Source organism: Sitodiplosis mosellana, unplaced genomic scaffold, assembly GCF_009176505.1.
Source record: "Sitodiplosis mosellana isolate CC-2019 unplaced genomic scaffold, AAFC_SMos_1.0 Smas_scaffold_30, whole genome shotgun sequence".
NCBI lineage: Eukaryota > Metazoa > Arthropoda > Insecta > Diptera > Cecidomyiidae > Sitodiplosis > Sitodiplosis mosellana.
The window spans coordinates 3,352,486-3,369,213 of record NW_022595272.1 but is presented as its reverse complement, the minus strand read 5'-3'; the positions used below and the strand labels follow the sequence as shown (position 1 = coordinate 3,369,213).

Genomic DNA, 16,728 nt, shown 5'->3' with positions numbered 1-16,728 from the left:
GCACAGCAGACGTTCGTTCAACTAATCTTGACCATTATAATTTATTTCAATTGAAGCCATTATTAAAATATGACGATTGTCTAAGCCCATTCGGTTTCGAAACGAACCAACCGTTTCGAAATATCTTTCTGTCTCTGACAAGAAAGAGGAGGGATGAAAAAAAATTATAGTCAGAGAAGCGTTGTGAAATTTTAATGAACACCCATTAATTAATGTGTGGATGTGTGTGTGTTTTTTTTTGTCGCTTCATTTCAGAATTTTAAACATGCAAAATATAAAAATGCAAAAGCGAAAATAATTAATTTGAATTTAAAACATATTCAAAAAAAGCGACAGACGAAATAAAATCAGAGATAAAAATCGGTTGAAAATGAGATGAGTCAAAAATAAAATTCAGTAAGTGGGAATGGCTTTTTTTTTGTTGGTGTTGTTTCTGGTAGAGTTGTTTTTTTCGTTCGTTTTAATGAAGTCTTCTCATCAAAGGGACACAAAAACTGTTGAAGCATTCGATAAAATCGCTTTTGCTAGAAACGAGATATCAGTTGGTGTGCACATTTTAAATGGTGTAATCACGAAAATTTGCATCACATTGACATCGGTACAAGGCAATCGGAACTAAGTCAGGAAGACATTGTGTGGTTGAAAAGTAGCATTTGTTGACTGAATGCCGTAATATTGCCGCCCAAAACGGTATGAATTTAATATAAGGGTTTTATTGAAAAATCTCGCATGAACGGTTACGTTGAATAAACATCCCGGTCAAAAGAGATCTATGTGGAACACAGGAAGCTTGCAAGTGTTTTCATCAACGGCAGTATCCTAGGGGCATTTCTCACACAAAAAATTTGAGCAAATGTGCAAAAATGTCTATTATTTCTTCTTTTTTATTGAAATTGTAAGAAAATGTACTGAAATGACGATATTGCTTGAATAAAAGTGTTCTGGAAGTAGGTTTCAGTGGATCTCAAGGATCGTTCAGAACTGCTCCCGATTCTGGAAGTGGGTTTTGGTGGATCCTCAGGATGGACCAGATCCGGTTTGACAATGCCCTGGCCCATCCTGAAGATCTACTTCCAGAACCGGGAGCAGTTCTGAACGATCCTTGAGATCCACCAAAACCCACTTCCAGAACACAAGTTCAGTGTAAATGAACATTTATTTACACGAATAGATAAAAATTGATCGAATCGGACCGAACGGAAGAAATTTTTCAAAATTTATAAGAATTCATTTATTCTTTTCGTGAGAAATGCCCCTAGGCAGTATCAAAGAGCGGAAATTGAAGCAATCACTAATTTATACAAAAGCCTCATGTTTTCTGCAAACAAATACGTCGGCCGGTCGTTTGGTCGGTAAATGTATTCAACGTTCTAATGCTTTTCATTTATTAATTTTGTTTTATAGAAACACACGACTAGCCAAACTGCAATTTCAATTCACTTTTCCAAATATTCGCACACACAAAGTTGTGTGTGTGTGCAAATTGTAAACAGAACATTTGTCATTGTTTTGGTGTGTTCGAACGGGCTCGCTTCGGGAGGTAAAGAGAATCGACAGAAAAAATTGCGACAAAGCATTTTCGACAGCGACGAGCCAACGCATACCTGTGTGACTCATACGCAGTATGTCCACGCAAAAAGCACGCTAGCACATATAAAAATGTGTTGAATAAACAAATGGGAAAAAAAATGCCGACGATCCAAAAAATCGATTGGATAAACATACAGAAACGCCTTTCGAATAGGTGGAGTTGTGAGCGTGTCACACTCTGTCATTTGCCGTGCATTGGTTGGAAGAGTGCGACCGTATGTAGCATCGTTCGTTCGTTTATTCGGGTTTTTGTAGTGGAGAAACGATGATCCACAACACATTTGTTGTGCGCACGATTCAATGCTACGACTGTGTACACAGCATGTGTTATATTTTTTTTCGTCGATTCATTTTCATCCTTATGCAAAAGTATATAAAATAACTCTTTTGGTTATGGAACCACAAAAAAGCGACAATTTTGATTTTTGGCTAGGCGCACACAAACACACACACACACACATATGTATATATAGTCATAAACTTTGGGTGGTTGATTTTTCTATTCTACTCGAAATGGTTGAAGGAAAAATCAATTTTTCCCTTGATAACGAACCTACTTTTTTACGACATTGCTGTGGAAAAATAGAGAAAAAAAAACGACCACCGAACCTCACAACACCAACCCAGGAAAGAAAGCCTAATGGCCATCACATGTAACTACAGCAAAGTTTCATCGCCACGCATCAAATAAATGCGGTTCAGTGTATTATACACAGTGACGCCGCACATTTTTCGAAGAAGGCTAATGTTTTAATTACATTTCTCAAGCGAAGCGAAAAATAGATGGAAAAGAAAATGAATTTCTTCTGATTTCTGAATTGTTATTTACTCTAGGAGGAAAGAACTGAGTAAATGAAAATATAAATATTGTAAATAATCGCATATTCTACCGAGTTTGGATCAATACGAGTCAATGCGTGTCAATGCGCTGAATAACTAGCTGCGAATGCATGCAAATATGGTCAATAAAATGTGCGTATTTGCAACTGTCATTCCTGCTCGCCACGAACGAGACGAAGCAACAGAAGAAAACAACAACAATAACACTACGGAACGCAGTGCAAATGCCTGTGAATATTTGTCAATACGTGTCAATGAAGTAAATATACCAATAGTTCTTTCCCCCTAGTATTTACAATAAATAGTAAATTTACTATAAATAAAGTTCAAGTACTTTTTTTGCGAGTGGGCTGAACGTTCTTACTTGGTTAAATTCTTTCTATTTCTGTTTATTCTTTTGCTTTTCGAAAGATTCCATAATACCTTGAATCTTTACTAATAAATGCTCAGAAGTTAAATTTAACTTATCACTGTTATTCAATTCATTGGGATTATATACTAAGTGTCTGAGCATTTATTAGTAAAGATTCAAGGTATTTTGGAATCTTTCGAAAAACAAAAGAATAAACAGAAATAGAAAGAATTTAACCAAGTAAGAACGTTCAGCCCACTCGCAAAAAAAGTACTTAAACTTTATTTTTAGAATTGAAAAGGAGTACTCGGAAATGATGGAATCATCGAATTTTCGATAAAACCGAATATTCTACTATGATCAAAACTACAAGTGGTCATTTAGTCTGTACATATCGTATAACGGTTGATGGTTAAAAATCGCATGCGCCACGATAAGACTTCCAAAAATCACATTTGCACATACATAACGAAATCTCACATACATGCATTTCGCAATCATCCGAATCAATGATGAAAAATGCTTGAAAAAGAACGATTTTCGTTGCCGCTTTCGGTACACAAATCGCACCAACAACCGTGCGTAGTGGAAAAGCCAACGCCACAAATACAAATACCTCTCTCTATATATATATATACATAACGGCAACGGCACAAAGTGTTTCTGCAGCCGTAGCAACATTTTTGTGTCGAGCTCTATGGGCAAAATGAAGAGAGTGTCGGCTGCAAGGAGCGATAAGGATTGAATGCAGTACATAAACGAAATAGACGCCGAAATTGCTGTCTGAATGCTTCGGCATGCCAGAGAGGAGCGACAGAGAGATCGTTGAGCATCAGCATCGTCGTCATCGTCATCGTCATCGTCATCGTCATCGTCATCGTCATCGTCATCGTCATCATTTGCTTGGGTATCATCGTTATCATTGGTATGGATTGTATATAGTCGGTGCCATAGCATTTTCATCCCTCGCGTTGATGATTCGCTCAATTCCACAGTTTTTTTCCTTCTCTGCCCGTTTTTCGATATTGTTATTGCCATGATATCTTATGCGTCGTGTGCGAGAGAGCATTGCGAGTACATAGTCATCTGGTGAAATTAGTTTGTGAAATCATTTTGCTTGGAAAAATGCGCGGAAGCGGTTCTTTTTTTTCGGTATCTCGCTCTCGATTTGACATGAGTGTATGTGTATTGTAACATAGCATAACCATTTACGTTGTCAATATTTCAAAGGCACGAGCCGCGAATCTGTGTGTACCACGAAATGTTTCACCTGTTAGTCCATGTTATTGCCATTTCAATTTGTTTATTCACGAAATATCACGACGAATAAAGTTTTATTGAAGTGAGTCGGACGGGCGTCTCGACGCAACAGTATACACACAATACACAACTGTAGCGTAGAGCACACAGCACATCGGAAAGCGGATGATGAACAGCTATCGTTGTCAAGTTTAATAGATTTAATTATACACATTATTGATAGGTTCGTAGTTTTGGCCTACTTAACGCGGCTGGGCTTTTAACAATTCAAATTGTTTTATATCGAGCGAGTGAGCGCGCGCACGTGCATTTTTGGGTGCCATGCCCATGTATGTATTTCGTTTGTGTAATGTTAGTTCGTATACGTCCATTGATTGGATTCCGAGTTAATTAAATTTGTCGTTGTTAGTTCGATTGATGAGTGTTTGCGTGTGCTTTTTATTTGAATTAGTGATAATTGTGGCAATGAACTAAATAAATTCATGGAAAATCGATTCATCGTCGTCGTCGTCGTTGTCGGTATCGTCAACGAAAGTGAACAAAAGTTTTCGTCCATACTTTGAATATATTCGAATCAGTTCAAACTCATGTAAAATATCGCCTGAATGAGACGAATTAAGCAGCTGCCGAAATAAGATTCCGATTAATTTTCCGCACCTGTCACAAATACACCAGCCCAATAAAAAAAAAAATACCAGCGACGAAGAATTTCTACAACGTAATCAAAGCAACTAAGCGGCTCTAGGCAACTGTTTATTTTCGTTCTTCAAAATCTAATAAAAATGCCTGGCATGGAATGAAACCGCCTCTCGATTACTTCCACTGCGGTGATTTTTCTCATTTTGGGCTGAAGAGCGCACTTTGTAAACGCAATTTTAACCACATGTGGTAAAATATATATTAAACACTCGAACAAGCACAAAAGCCGCACGTATGCAGATTTTCAATAGATTTTTCAAGTGTGCCATTGGTTTTATTTTCGAAAGAAAGGACATTCGCAGCACAAGTGCAAATTGCAATGAAATTGCTCTTTTGACTTTGGACGAAAACAATGTGTCGCACCCCTTTTTGTTTGCACAAATTCAATGAACCATTGCGCATAGTGTCAATCGCTTGTAATGAATACAATTTTATTGGGATATCAATTACCACTTTAAAATCTATGAGCAACAGATTTTTATTATCCTCCACTAGCCCACTTACAGTTTAAGCCCATTCAACGACTAGAAGTAATCGGCATGTTCCAATTTTCTTTTTATATTTATCTCTGTTTGTGGCAAAAATCAATGAACTCGATAAGTAAAAATCGTAAATAATCGCAACTATTGCGGTAGAATCAGCTGTGGCACTACGGTACATTCACTTGTAATTATAATTAGAGCGTTAATAACCTTTACCCAAAAAAAATAATCGAAATCAAAATTGATCGAAAGAAAATCTCGAAGAAAATTAACTATCGGCGTCCATTCAAGTGAATGTAATGAACAGTTAACGATCGATTTTTCGTAATTGCTTCCAGTTGAACTTTCGCGCGGGAATTGTAAAATTTTCATCGAGTGAAACGAGTGTTTTGTAGCCGTAATTAAAAAAGCGGCACTTTTGAGTAGTGTACATGAGCAGTTGAAGTGATTGCCGAAAAAACCTAGCTAAGCTAAATACATCATCGATCAAAGTGTCAACACCTTTTTCTTTTCCATTAGTTCGTGTGTGTGTGTGTGTTTGCGGCCGATTTGAACCAATTCGCTTCGTAAATCTTGTAATCAAGTGTAATTAGCCCGTTTGCGTGCAACGAAACTTTGGCTCCGACCATTCAATTCAATGTTCTAAGCTCAACACAGCCATTGAAACTATATTTTGGCCACACACCAAATCTCTGTTAATTCACACTACTCGTTTCGTTTCTGTTTTTCTTTGTTTCCTTCACATCAGACCATTCGTCGTCTTACATCACAAAATCTGATGCGATGAACTCATATTTCAGCCTTTAAGACGCAAATTATTGTTCACTAATTCAATTCAAAACGGTTCGCATTCGAATTCGTGTGTTGATACAAACAACTACATGATATTTTGTGTATTCGGTAATAAAAAAAAACAACATCGTTTTTTTTCTCACTTCGCACTTCTCATTGTGATGAACGAAAAGGTGAAACAACGAATTGGCTCTATTTTTGGGCTATGAGTATATATATATGCTTTTCGCCAATAAAACATTCATTTAAATCTCATTAATTCTAATTAATGTGCTTAAATCTATAATTTAAACTGTCATCATGGTGATTACTTACCTATTTCGATGATGTACTCATTCTGCAACGATCCGAAAATTTACCATTTTTTTTTTCTTCTGTCAAACATTCATTGCACACATTCGGACATTCATTTCTGTTCCTGCGATCGTTAGTTAGTCTTATCAACGTCAGTTGGACAGAAAGATCTATTCCCATCTTTTAAGTGTAAAATTTAACAATAAATCAGAACAGAATTGTATTATTGCTTCGGTAGTTATGAAAGTGTTCTAAAAATTACCAAAATTAACAATAATATTTTCCGTTTCAGTTAAAAATTTAGTCATTCGCTGTCGAGATAAAACCCTGCCTTTGCAATGTGGGGCAATACGTTGGGCTCTGGGTAAGTTGCAATGCGTTTCATTTTAGAAATAAATAAATCGTTTAAATTATACAAAAAAAGCATTCAATTCCTACAAATATTGATCTATTGATCGATAAATATATCATCAATACGCCCTTCTAACGATTGCCAATGAGAATTCCTTTATTTTACCAATTCGACTGCATTTCTCTTCGTTTGACCGCCTCAAATTTCTTATCTAAGCCTTTTCAGAATGCAATAGAATTTCCAATTCAAACAAAAATTCTCGGATCGAACTATGGTTTGGTCAGCCTCCTCACGCGATGTCGATGACAAATACGCATTTTGTGAGCGCATATGTAGTATAATTCTAGCAGTGACAATGAAAAATAAAATGTCAACGCTAAGCCATTTAAATACCGTCTTAAACAAATCATAAAAAGGAATAGATTGAAAATGCCAATAAGAATTAGTAAGCAATGGAATGAAAAAAGCATGGACAAGTTGTCTGATTGCTTTGTGTGTGTGTGTGATTTGTTTATGTTTATGAAAATGCATCGCGGAACTACAAAACAGTGGCCATTGTAAAAGTTATTACTTTATTTGTTATTTATAGAGGTGATCAATTTTATCTATAAAAAAAATTTCTTCTTGTTGTTGTCGGTTTCGGAAGTGGATTTTAAGGCGATTTAGATTTTTTCTCTCCACCAATGATTCTCGAAACGCCAACCACGAAATTTTATGTGCGTGGATGAAGATTTTTCCAGATTAAATACGACGAAAAGTGGTGGTATAACATGGCCATGCCGTAAATGTTCGATAATTATATGTAGATTGTCTTTGGGCAGCAATCAACACGAACAAATCATTGCTGGAATGTGTCAAATGCATTTTTATTGCATGTTAAAGATAAAGTTGAAATACGAAAAACGAAGAAAGAAATTGAAAAGTTAAGTTCGAGTTTCTTCCGTCTTTGAAATTTTACGGCTTCACACTTCTAACACGGTTGAAACGGTAACTGCCATGCCATGGTGATAATAAAATCAGATTAGAAAAAAAGCAGTGACAAGTTCTTGTAAGATTATCATTGCTATGCCATAATGAATTTCCTGTTGAAAATGTGAATTTCCCATCATCTGTTCAAATTAATATCATCGGTTAATCAAATGGAAATCAAAGGATGCACAAATCTGTTTAAAGTATTAAATTTTTGTCTAAATGAGTCGTCCCTTAGTTGCACACCGAATTGCTGATTGCCCATTAAATTCCACGTGATGAGTTATCACACAGCCGCTCTTTATTTCCAGTAGCACACATTTGCACGTTTAGCGATAAAATCGCTCGTGCAAGTTGAAAATAAACATTATGAATTGCGCGTGCTCGCATCCACCAAGCGATATATGTGTCTATGTACATTATAACCAGCTAATTAAAACATATGCCAAATGTCTCTCTTCAGTTTGTCGATGCACCCTTTTTTCTGTCTCTCTCTCAATCGCTGCCATTGTTTGATGTCCGTGCGCACATCTGTCGTGCGGCGAGAGCCGGTAAAATACGATCAATTACCGCAGCTATTCCGCCGAGAATCCACTTTGAGTGCAATACTGATAATTGAAATAATGAATGGCATTTAACAGGCATAAAATGATTGGAATTTAAGATAGACAAAAACTTGATTTTTCTTTGTTTTTTTTCGAGAAGCGGGAGATGCGAGCTGAGTACTTCGATTGATGTAAACGATTCTTATCATTGTTAAAACCGTAGAACGAATTTTCATTTGAATTCAACAAATGCGCCGCTTAACATAACAATCCACGTATGCCAATTTACTAGTTTCCAACCCACCTACACAACAAACATTGCTCAAACTCATTTAATGTATTGCACGCATTAAGGCAACGGGGGAGACGAGAAAAGTTTATTTTTGTATTCAATTCAATTCGTTTTGATGTTTTTGTACTCATTTATTCCCCTTCATTTACTCAATTTCTGGTCACAGTATTTCCTGTAAAGCGATTTATTGTCATAGCATCGCAATTATGTCGATACATAGTATTCCGAGCTTTTTTCTGTATGAGCACTTTACTCCTTTTCAGTCGCTAAATCGAATCGAAATGCCATGGAAACACAGCTCGATAAATCGAAAAATCTTCGGCATGCCGAACTTATTAAGATAATTACTTTCAAATCGCTTCCCTTTTACCTTAATTAAATGAAATAAATGTTTTCGCATTGTCGTATTGATCTCATAATGAAATAGATAAACAATGAACGAGTCCGATTTCAATTCCGATGCGTGCATTGATTGCTTCCTACCAGCCAAAGGATTAACGTTCTCACTCATTCCGCCTTCTCGCTCCGCACATCACTATTTCATTTTTCGTCTCTCCGCCAAATGCAATTCGGATAACGTTTGAGTTTCACTCCGTTAAACAAATTTCGATTACAGCATTTCCATAGGGATTAATCGCCTGCCAAGACACGCATTTAATTCGTACAATTGATAATGCCTTCTAGGCTCTTGTTGTTATGTATCGCGTAATATAGGGAAAGAAATTCATTGGGACAACAGCAACATGCTTTTGCCAAACAGAGTAATATACAGAATTTCACCATTGATCGAAATGAGGACTGCCTTTCTCTGTTTTGCGGGAACGAAGCTGTTTCATTTTCATTTAATTTATGTAAGTTGTTTTATGATATGATTTTTTTTTTTAAATTTTTCAGCTGTCCACCGGATGACTTGGGATTTCCATCATTCGCAGCAGCAGCAGCCGCCTCAGCAAATACACCAGCGCCATTTTCAAGTATGCCTTACCTCACAACATCGCCATATCTAATGGTTGATCCCCTGCACTCGATGGGATATTCAGCCGCAAGTGAGTAACAATTATTTTTCTTTCATTTTAAATAAATTCTTCAGTGTTTTCAATTGTCTAGTCGTTTTATGTTCTGATGCTGTTGTCAAGTTGATTCACCGAATTGTTTTCTCATTCAATTCGAATTTCATGATGACAATGCAATTGAAATTTTCCATTTGCTTGCAATTTTCGCCGAATAAAAATATGGGCTATTGAAGAAACACGCGGATATAGATTGTTGTTTACGTGTGTGTCCCGTTTCGATTTGCGGTGCAACAGTGCGCCAATTAGTAGTCACAACAATGGCCACAACGGTTGTATGCAATTCATACGCAAAAACGCCCCGCAGTTGTTTGTTTTGGCATTAACTTATTTCTTCTCTCATCCCGTACCACACTGAGGCGATTACAACGATTGTTATTGGACGCATGCATCGAGCTAGCTCATCATGCACTTACACGCGGCCGACTTTTAGAGAAAACATTGCGCTTAAGTGAATAGGTTAATGTTTGCCGGTCGTTTATCGACATTCGGTACACTTTGGTGCATTAACAAGTTTATTTTTCGCTCGCTGTCGATAGAGTTGTAGACAGTTTTTTTTTTTAAAAAGCCCTACTTATTCGCACACCCAAACAAACACAATCGGCACGTGTGTTAAATTAAACGATTAGCCGGGTTGAGAAAAAAAAAATACACAGACCACGATACCAAATGAACTCATCGTCGTAAACAGTAGCGGCTGATTTGACAAAGACGGCAATTTATATGAAGTGATTTTGATCGAAAAAATGTGGCCGCAATACACCTCCAAAACAGATTAGTCGATAGAATGATGTTTCAGATTTTTATGCAGGAAAAAATAACACATAAAAATTCAAGACAGACAATCCTTTTTGCATTTACACCGCTAAAAACCACTAAAAATTAGGATCTCGCTGTCAACGGCGAAAACGATCTGGATGCATTCACTTTTATTGCTTTTTTTGCAAATGAAAGAGGAAAAAAATCATCCCTATTTTATTACGTCGATCGTAAACTGTCAGCTTTACTGATGCACTTTATGATGATGTTTGTCCGATTTGACTCAACCGTCGGATTGTTTATCTCTTCTTTCGCTTAGATTGACCACTTTTATCTCAAGATTTGCGATGAAACCGAGCCAAAACGAACACAAGAAACATTGCAACCGTCAATAATGTTGACATCTAAATGTATACACAAATACAGCAAAAAAAAAACTATTTTTAGGCAGATGTTCGATTGGTCATCTCACCAGAATTCCTTTTGTATAACGACCTTGTCAGTACGCAAAATGTGATAACGAAAAGATTATTTCAAGCTTTTTAAAGTAACTTAGTTCCAATTGAAAATGGTGTGCATGTGTCTAGACTTGTGAAACACTTTTAAAATGTTGCTTGTAATCTTTCTGTGTTGTCAATAAAATCCTTCAAAGTGTTCATGAGTTCATTTGGTTTAGTTTGTGTGAGTGTTTGTGTGTGTGTACAAGCTAAATATATTCCATCATTTTTGCAGCAAATCAAAGAAAACAACGACGAGAACGAACCACATTCACTCGTGCCCAACTCGACATATTGGAGTCACTGTTCAGTAAAACACGTTATCCGGATATTTTTATTCGCGAGGAAGCTGCACTAAAAATCAATTTGCCCGAGTCTAGGGTTCAAGTGAGTAATAAATTGTTTTCATCTCTATTCTCCATTTCTTTTTTTTCTACTCCTCTTTTCATTAAGTCAAGCAAAAAGTTATTTGTGACAAAATACTTATTAAGAGTCTGGGCGTACTTATAAATATTGATTTTCTGTGTCGAAATAGTTTTTCGTTAAAACGACAACAACAAACACACAAAAAAAATGAAACAGCAGCAGAGTTCGTGCTATGAGTCCTGTTGGGAAAAAAAAATTCATGATCACGTACCAAAAAACGTGACCTTTCATAATGAATAAGCGAACACGAGTGTTAAATCTTTTAGCGACTGTTCCATTTGTGAGTGGATCGCTATGATTCGCATATGTTTCATGTGTAACATTGTTTTTGTTATTGTTGTTTTGCTGTGTGTGTGTGTGTGCGCCTTTTTCGTTCCATGCAGCTGTGCGTGCAGTCAATAATAACTATTTCATAATTTCATTAAAACTAGTCGTGTCATTCGGATTCAGACATGAATTTTTGTCGCCCTCATAAATTTCAGACCAATTTCATCATTACCCATAAATTATTTCGTACATGAATTTATTTTGATTTCAAGGTTTGGTTTAAGAATCGTCGAGCGAAATGCCGCCAATTGCAGAAACAAAATCAACAACAACAAACTAGCTCTTCGTCGGTGACTCAATCGACCACATCATCATCGGGTAATTTGCAATTACAGTTAAAGCTTTTGTTGATATAATATTCAGAGTGTTTTATATATATATGATTTTGTAGGAGTTGGCAAAATTAGAACGGTTCCAATGACAAAAATGAAAGCAAAAACAACGACCAGCACCTTGAATTGCAGCACAAATAGGTGAGAATATAATAGAAATGCCCGTTTTTTAAAACCATTAAATGGTTTATGAACAAATCTAATGTTGAAAATTGATTTCTTTTAAAGTCTTACTAATTCACAATCGACACCAACTCAATCGATTCTGCACGATTCTCCCAACAACTTCAGAATGCCACAAAACATTTTCTCGTCATCAACGCACACGGTAAAGAACGATAGAATAAAAAGATTTAAAAAAAATTGCGTATCTGGTAAATGACAAACTAAATCTCGTTTTGTGCTCAATTTATAGAATTTCCCGACCCTCTCCTCAAATAACAGTGGAAACTCAATTTGGTCTCCTACAATGCTGGAGAATTCCACATCTTCAGGCTGTTTAGATAGTCGATCGTGGAATCAAAGTGCAAACGTACCGTCCACTTCAAACACGTATCAAAACTTTTCCGGTTTCTATCCGAATATTGATTACCTTGGCTCAAATATACAACAACAATTGGTAGGTTTAAAGCATTTTTATAAGAATTTTCAAACAAATTTTGTGTCCGTTTTTAACTGGAGCTTTAAATCTGGTTGAAATTCAATTAAAAATTGGTCAATTTCTGCTATTGAAAAATCATTCATTTGCTCTAGCACGAGAATGCACTGGAAAATCCCTGGATGAAGCGTGAGGAGAATTGGTTTTACAACACACCGAACTGGGACACACAGAAAAAATAATAATTCCAATAATTACTAGCTGTGACAACAATCACTAAATCCGGTACACATATCGAACACAAAATAATTGTCTTTACATTCAATCGTTTCACTTTATTACCAAAGCTTAAGCAGATAGATACAAAATGTAAAGTGTAAAAAAAGACGTCGAAAGAAGAATGACAACGATCACAATAAATTAATAACGAAAAATAGAAACAAAGTTCATATATTCATTGGTATAATAATTGTCTCTGTATTGGAAACATGTATTATTACAGATTCTTTTTCACTTATTTGTTCGGAATGATTTTTGCGATGGATTTGTATTTGGGTTAATTATGCGAAAACACAATCAATCGATTGGTCGATGTTCATTTTTGAGAGTTATTGCTCTTTGGTAAGTCACTGTATAGCAGAGCACCGATAGATACTCCTATAGAATATGCGAACGGCACTACTATAATTATAGTATCAACATTAAATTAGAACGAATCAATTATGGCATTTGATGATGATTATTGAAAGAAATTGAATTTTGATTGCATTTCGAGTAGCAAAAACACTGGTTCATTATACTATTTCTTATTGGCTGGATTATGCGTGAGACTCCGATGATGAAGATTTGCGTAATCGAAGTTCTCCACTCTCGCCAAGGCCGGACAGTTCTTCAATATCGTCGCTGTCATCTTCGAGTGATCGATGCAACGGTTTTTCCTCAATAATGCTCATATCTTCATCATCTTCAAACGATTTCTCGTCGATGGTTGTTGTGGAAATGTCGCGTGATATTCCTTCCGATCGTTTGCGACGACTTTCTTCTGCACGATCCCGAAGACGTTTTCTTGTCTCTTCCATCCATACGGAATCAGACCAGTGATACCAGCTCAACAAACTGACCGTCATGATGAAGAACAGATTTGCCCCAATACCTAAAATAGATTGACGTTAATGTTCAATTCGAAATAAATACTACTTGAATAGGCAGAGCATTTCTATGAAATATCGATTTTAAACTCATTACTATTAAGGAAATTCATGCGTTAAGTGTAGCGTCATTAGCCCTAATCTCAACATTCATTCTCACCTATTGAAGCAGAGAGTATTGGCCAATGAAACATAATGTAGCGCAATCCAGAGAAGTGGGCCGTTATGTGCAGTGTAACCGAATAGAATTGGATTTGTCTCGATTGGATTTCCACAAACACATCGGTCACTGGATTCTCTAAATCGTCTTCGTAGCTGGAAAACACTTCAACGGGAATTTGTTGAGTTTCTTCCTTGAAACCGAAAATAATCAACGGGCTCATCACGAAAGTCGATATTGTACGCGCCAAATCGGACCGGTAATGGAGCATGGCCGAGCGGCAAGCATGATTTCGCAGTTGAGTTCGTTGGTCGCGCATTTCGGCGCAAACCATAAACATGCCTAGCCGTAGATTTTGCTCACTCTCCGGCATATCGATGTTCACTGAGATTCGATACTGTTGACCAACCATGAGCAGTTGCTGTTTTCGTGTCAACAGCACATGGGCCTGTGGAAATGAACATGGACCGATGATATCTTCACAAGGCCTGGAAATGAAATACAGAACATCGATTTAGGGATTGACTGTGATTTAACGTCTACAAAAGTAATTACAAATTCCAATTCAATCTCTTGAACTGATTTCTCAATCCAAAAAAAAGTAAAGCTAACAATTTCAACGGTTTACCCACTTGAATTGCATATAAACGGGACGAATGTGAGCGATGGCCGGCATATACGTGTAATAGAATGCAATGTACATGAAAACAGCCATCCAAATAATAACAGCGGCTGCTAATGCGAGAATGCTGAGCTTAATCGCGATTTCGCGAGCCGAAATTACACCTTGTTTTGTGCGATTTTTGTAATCATCGTACGTGTGTTGTGTTCGATCCAACACGGGCTGAATTATATAACCGCGTAACAATTCAAATGGCAATGCCAAGATCATTGTAATTAATCCCATTTTGTTACAACAATTTTCGTAATAAATCTTATCAGATCACAACTAATCGATTTGTTTATATTTCTGAATCAACCAACTAATCGCACTTGCAACTATAGACTAAATAAATATTACACAACAATCGTCTGTTGAGTCAGTACAGACTTCATGTTACGCTCTGTAAAATAGAAATAAATCGATTGATAACGTTTCGACGGTGCAAGACAAATTCTTAGAATGAAATTGAAGTTCACATTTGTTATCGTTAAACGAAAGAATGAGTGGAACAACACACAACTAATCTATATTTGGAATTGTTTTGTTGAGATCAAAGTTCAATAGAATTGACTCTGAGTTTGTCAACTGATGAACAAGCCAGCTAAGCATTTATCTTCAATTATTTTTTTTTTTTCCATAAATCCACTGTCAGATAATAAGTGAACACACACTTTGGATTTTCGCGTTTTGTTTTGATTTTTCTGTTCTTGATGCGGAGAATGCAGTTTTTTGACGTTTCAAATGACAATTCGAAAATTGTGAACAGACAACATAACCTCACTCTTCCCGGTGTGTTCTATAAGAAAACGTACCGAATGTTTCTTGTTGAAAATGGATCGAAAAATTCATTTGAAAACTTGGTTCAGAGCAAGTGTTGTGTTTTTTTGGGAATATTTTAATCCATGATATGGTCCATTGTTCTTTTTTCAGTCGAAATTTGCGAAAATTCGCTTCTTTTTGTTTTCTTCAATACTTAACCGAAATTATTCAAACTTTTTTTGCACTTCTGACATTTCAATGAAATTCGAACATGAATGTTTACTCAACAGCAGAGTTCGAATCATAAAAGCACGGCTGATATCATTTATTGAATCAGATGTCTAGTAAAATTGTTAACCATTTGATAACAAGAGGATTTTGTTCGTCGAAAATGGCAAACTCATTGGGAGAAATTGTGGAAAAATTAAACAGTTTTGCAGCCGTAAAAACAGCTGAAAGTTGGGATAATGTTGGTCTGCTCATTGAGCCGGCTACACCTACGTATGTATAAATAAAGTCCACTAGAATTGATTTGAAATATGGATTTATTCACAAATTTGCACTATATTCAATTTGAAAACAATAAAAAGTTCATTCATTTTTAGGCCCATCCAGAAGATTATCTTGACGAATGATCTAACGGAGAAAGTTCTACATGAAGCTGTTGAAAAGAAATCAAATCTGATTATATCGTATCATCCGCCAATTTTCAGCGGACTGAAAAGCATTACACAAAAGTATTTTCATTTGTTTGTATGATATTTGCTCAAGGTTAACGAATTTTTTTTCGGTAGGTCATGGAAAACTCGATTGGTGTCAGTCTGTCTTGAGAATCGTATTGCTTTGTACTCGCCACACACATCATGGGTAATTGAAAATTCTTGTATAAATCAGTTGAAAATCAGAACATAGTGTGATTTCTTTCCATTTGAACATAGGACAATAATCGTGGAGCGATTGGAGATTGGCTTGCGCGTGCTTTGCCACATAAAGAATCGCAGATTATTCTGCCATCAGCTGAAAATAGTAACATCGGCACCGGACGTGTTGCTCAGATTGAGTCATCAGCACCAATTACATTGGCTGACGCAATTGAACGTGTGAAAAAACACACTGGAATCAAAACGGTTCAAGTTGCGATTGGAGCTAACAAAACCTTGGATTCTGTTGTCGAATCGTTCGCTGTCTGCCCAGGGTCTGGGAGCAGCGTTTTGAAAGGCGTTCCAGTCGATTTGTACATTTCAGGTACATTCTTGCTTGCACTTATTTTTCGACAAAAGAAGTCAAAGCCATTTCTTGCCACGAGCAACTTGATATTGAGCTCTGAAGACAGATTTTGTTTCTTCAATTTAATGACAAAATCTGTGAGCATTTTCATTTCTCAAACAAAGCAACATGTTTAATTTGAAATTTTCAATTTTTCATAGGTGAAATGTCACATCATGACGTGCTCGAAGCAGTTCACAACAATGTCAGCGTGATTCTATGCAACCATAGCAACTCGGAACGTGGCTATTTGAC

At 36.4% G+C, this 16,728-nt stretch overlaps 3 protein-coding genes across 4 annotated transcripts in view; 2 read left to right on the top strand and 1 right to left on the bottom strand.

Moving 5' to 3' along the window:
• Positions 1 to 6,598: 6,598 nt before the first annotated feature.
• LOC129569032 (homeobox protein OTX2-like) lies at positions 6,599 to 12,819 on the top strand. Of its 2 annotated transcripts, none has more exons than XM_055447427.1 (8): positions 6,599 to 6,673; positions 9,362 to 9,513; positions 11,029 to 11,180; positions 11,771 to 11,864; positions 11,938 to 12,019; positions 12,107 to 12,206; positions 12,294 to 12,497; positions 12,632 to 12,819. In XM_055447427.1, the coding sequence occupies exons 1-8, from the start codon at positions 6,648 to 6,650 to the stop codon at positions 12,716 to 12,718; spliced, it is 897 nt and encodes a 298-aa protein (XP_055303402.1). In that variant the 5' UTR covers positions 6,599 to 6,647; the 3' UTR covers positions 12,719 to 12,819. The 2 variants fall into 2 exon arrangements, with proteins under 2 accessions (XP_055303402.1, XP_055303401.1); XM_055447426.1 differs by having other exon boundaries at positions 11,759 to 11,864.
• Positions 12,786 to 15,136, bottom strand: LOC129569031 (seipin). The gene is made up of 3 exons (XM_055447425.1): positions 14,417 to 15,136; positions 13,785 to 14,272; positions 12,786 to 13,629 (listed from the first exon to the last, which is right to left on the bottom strand). The coding sequence occupies exons 1-3, from the start codon at positions 14,689 to 14,691 to the stop codon at positions 13,295 to 13,297; spliced, it is 1,098 nt and encodes a 365-aa protein (XP_055303400.1). The 5' UTR covers positions 14,692 to 15,136; the 3' UTR covers positions 12,786 to 13,294.
• A 408-nt stretch (positions 15,137 to 15,544) lies between these two features.
• LOC129569311 (NIF3-like protein 1) overlaps positions 15,545 to 16,728 on the top strand; it is a 188,744-nt gene continuing 187,560 nt past the window's right edge. Inside the window, exons 1-5 of the mRNA XM_055448043.1 lie at positions 15,545 to 15,708; positions 15,813 to 15,944; positions 16,002 to 16,074; positions 16,146 to 16,452; positions 16,635 to 16,727. Coding sequence (XP_055304018.1) covers positions 15,545 to 15,708; positions 15,813 to 15,944; positions 16,002 to 16,074; positions 16,146 to 16,452; positions 16,635 to 16,727 — 769 coding nt within the window. The remainder of the gene's footprint in view (positions 15,709 to 15,812; positions 15,945 to 16,001; positions 16,075 to 16,145; positions 16,453 to 16,634; position 16,728) is intronic.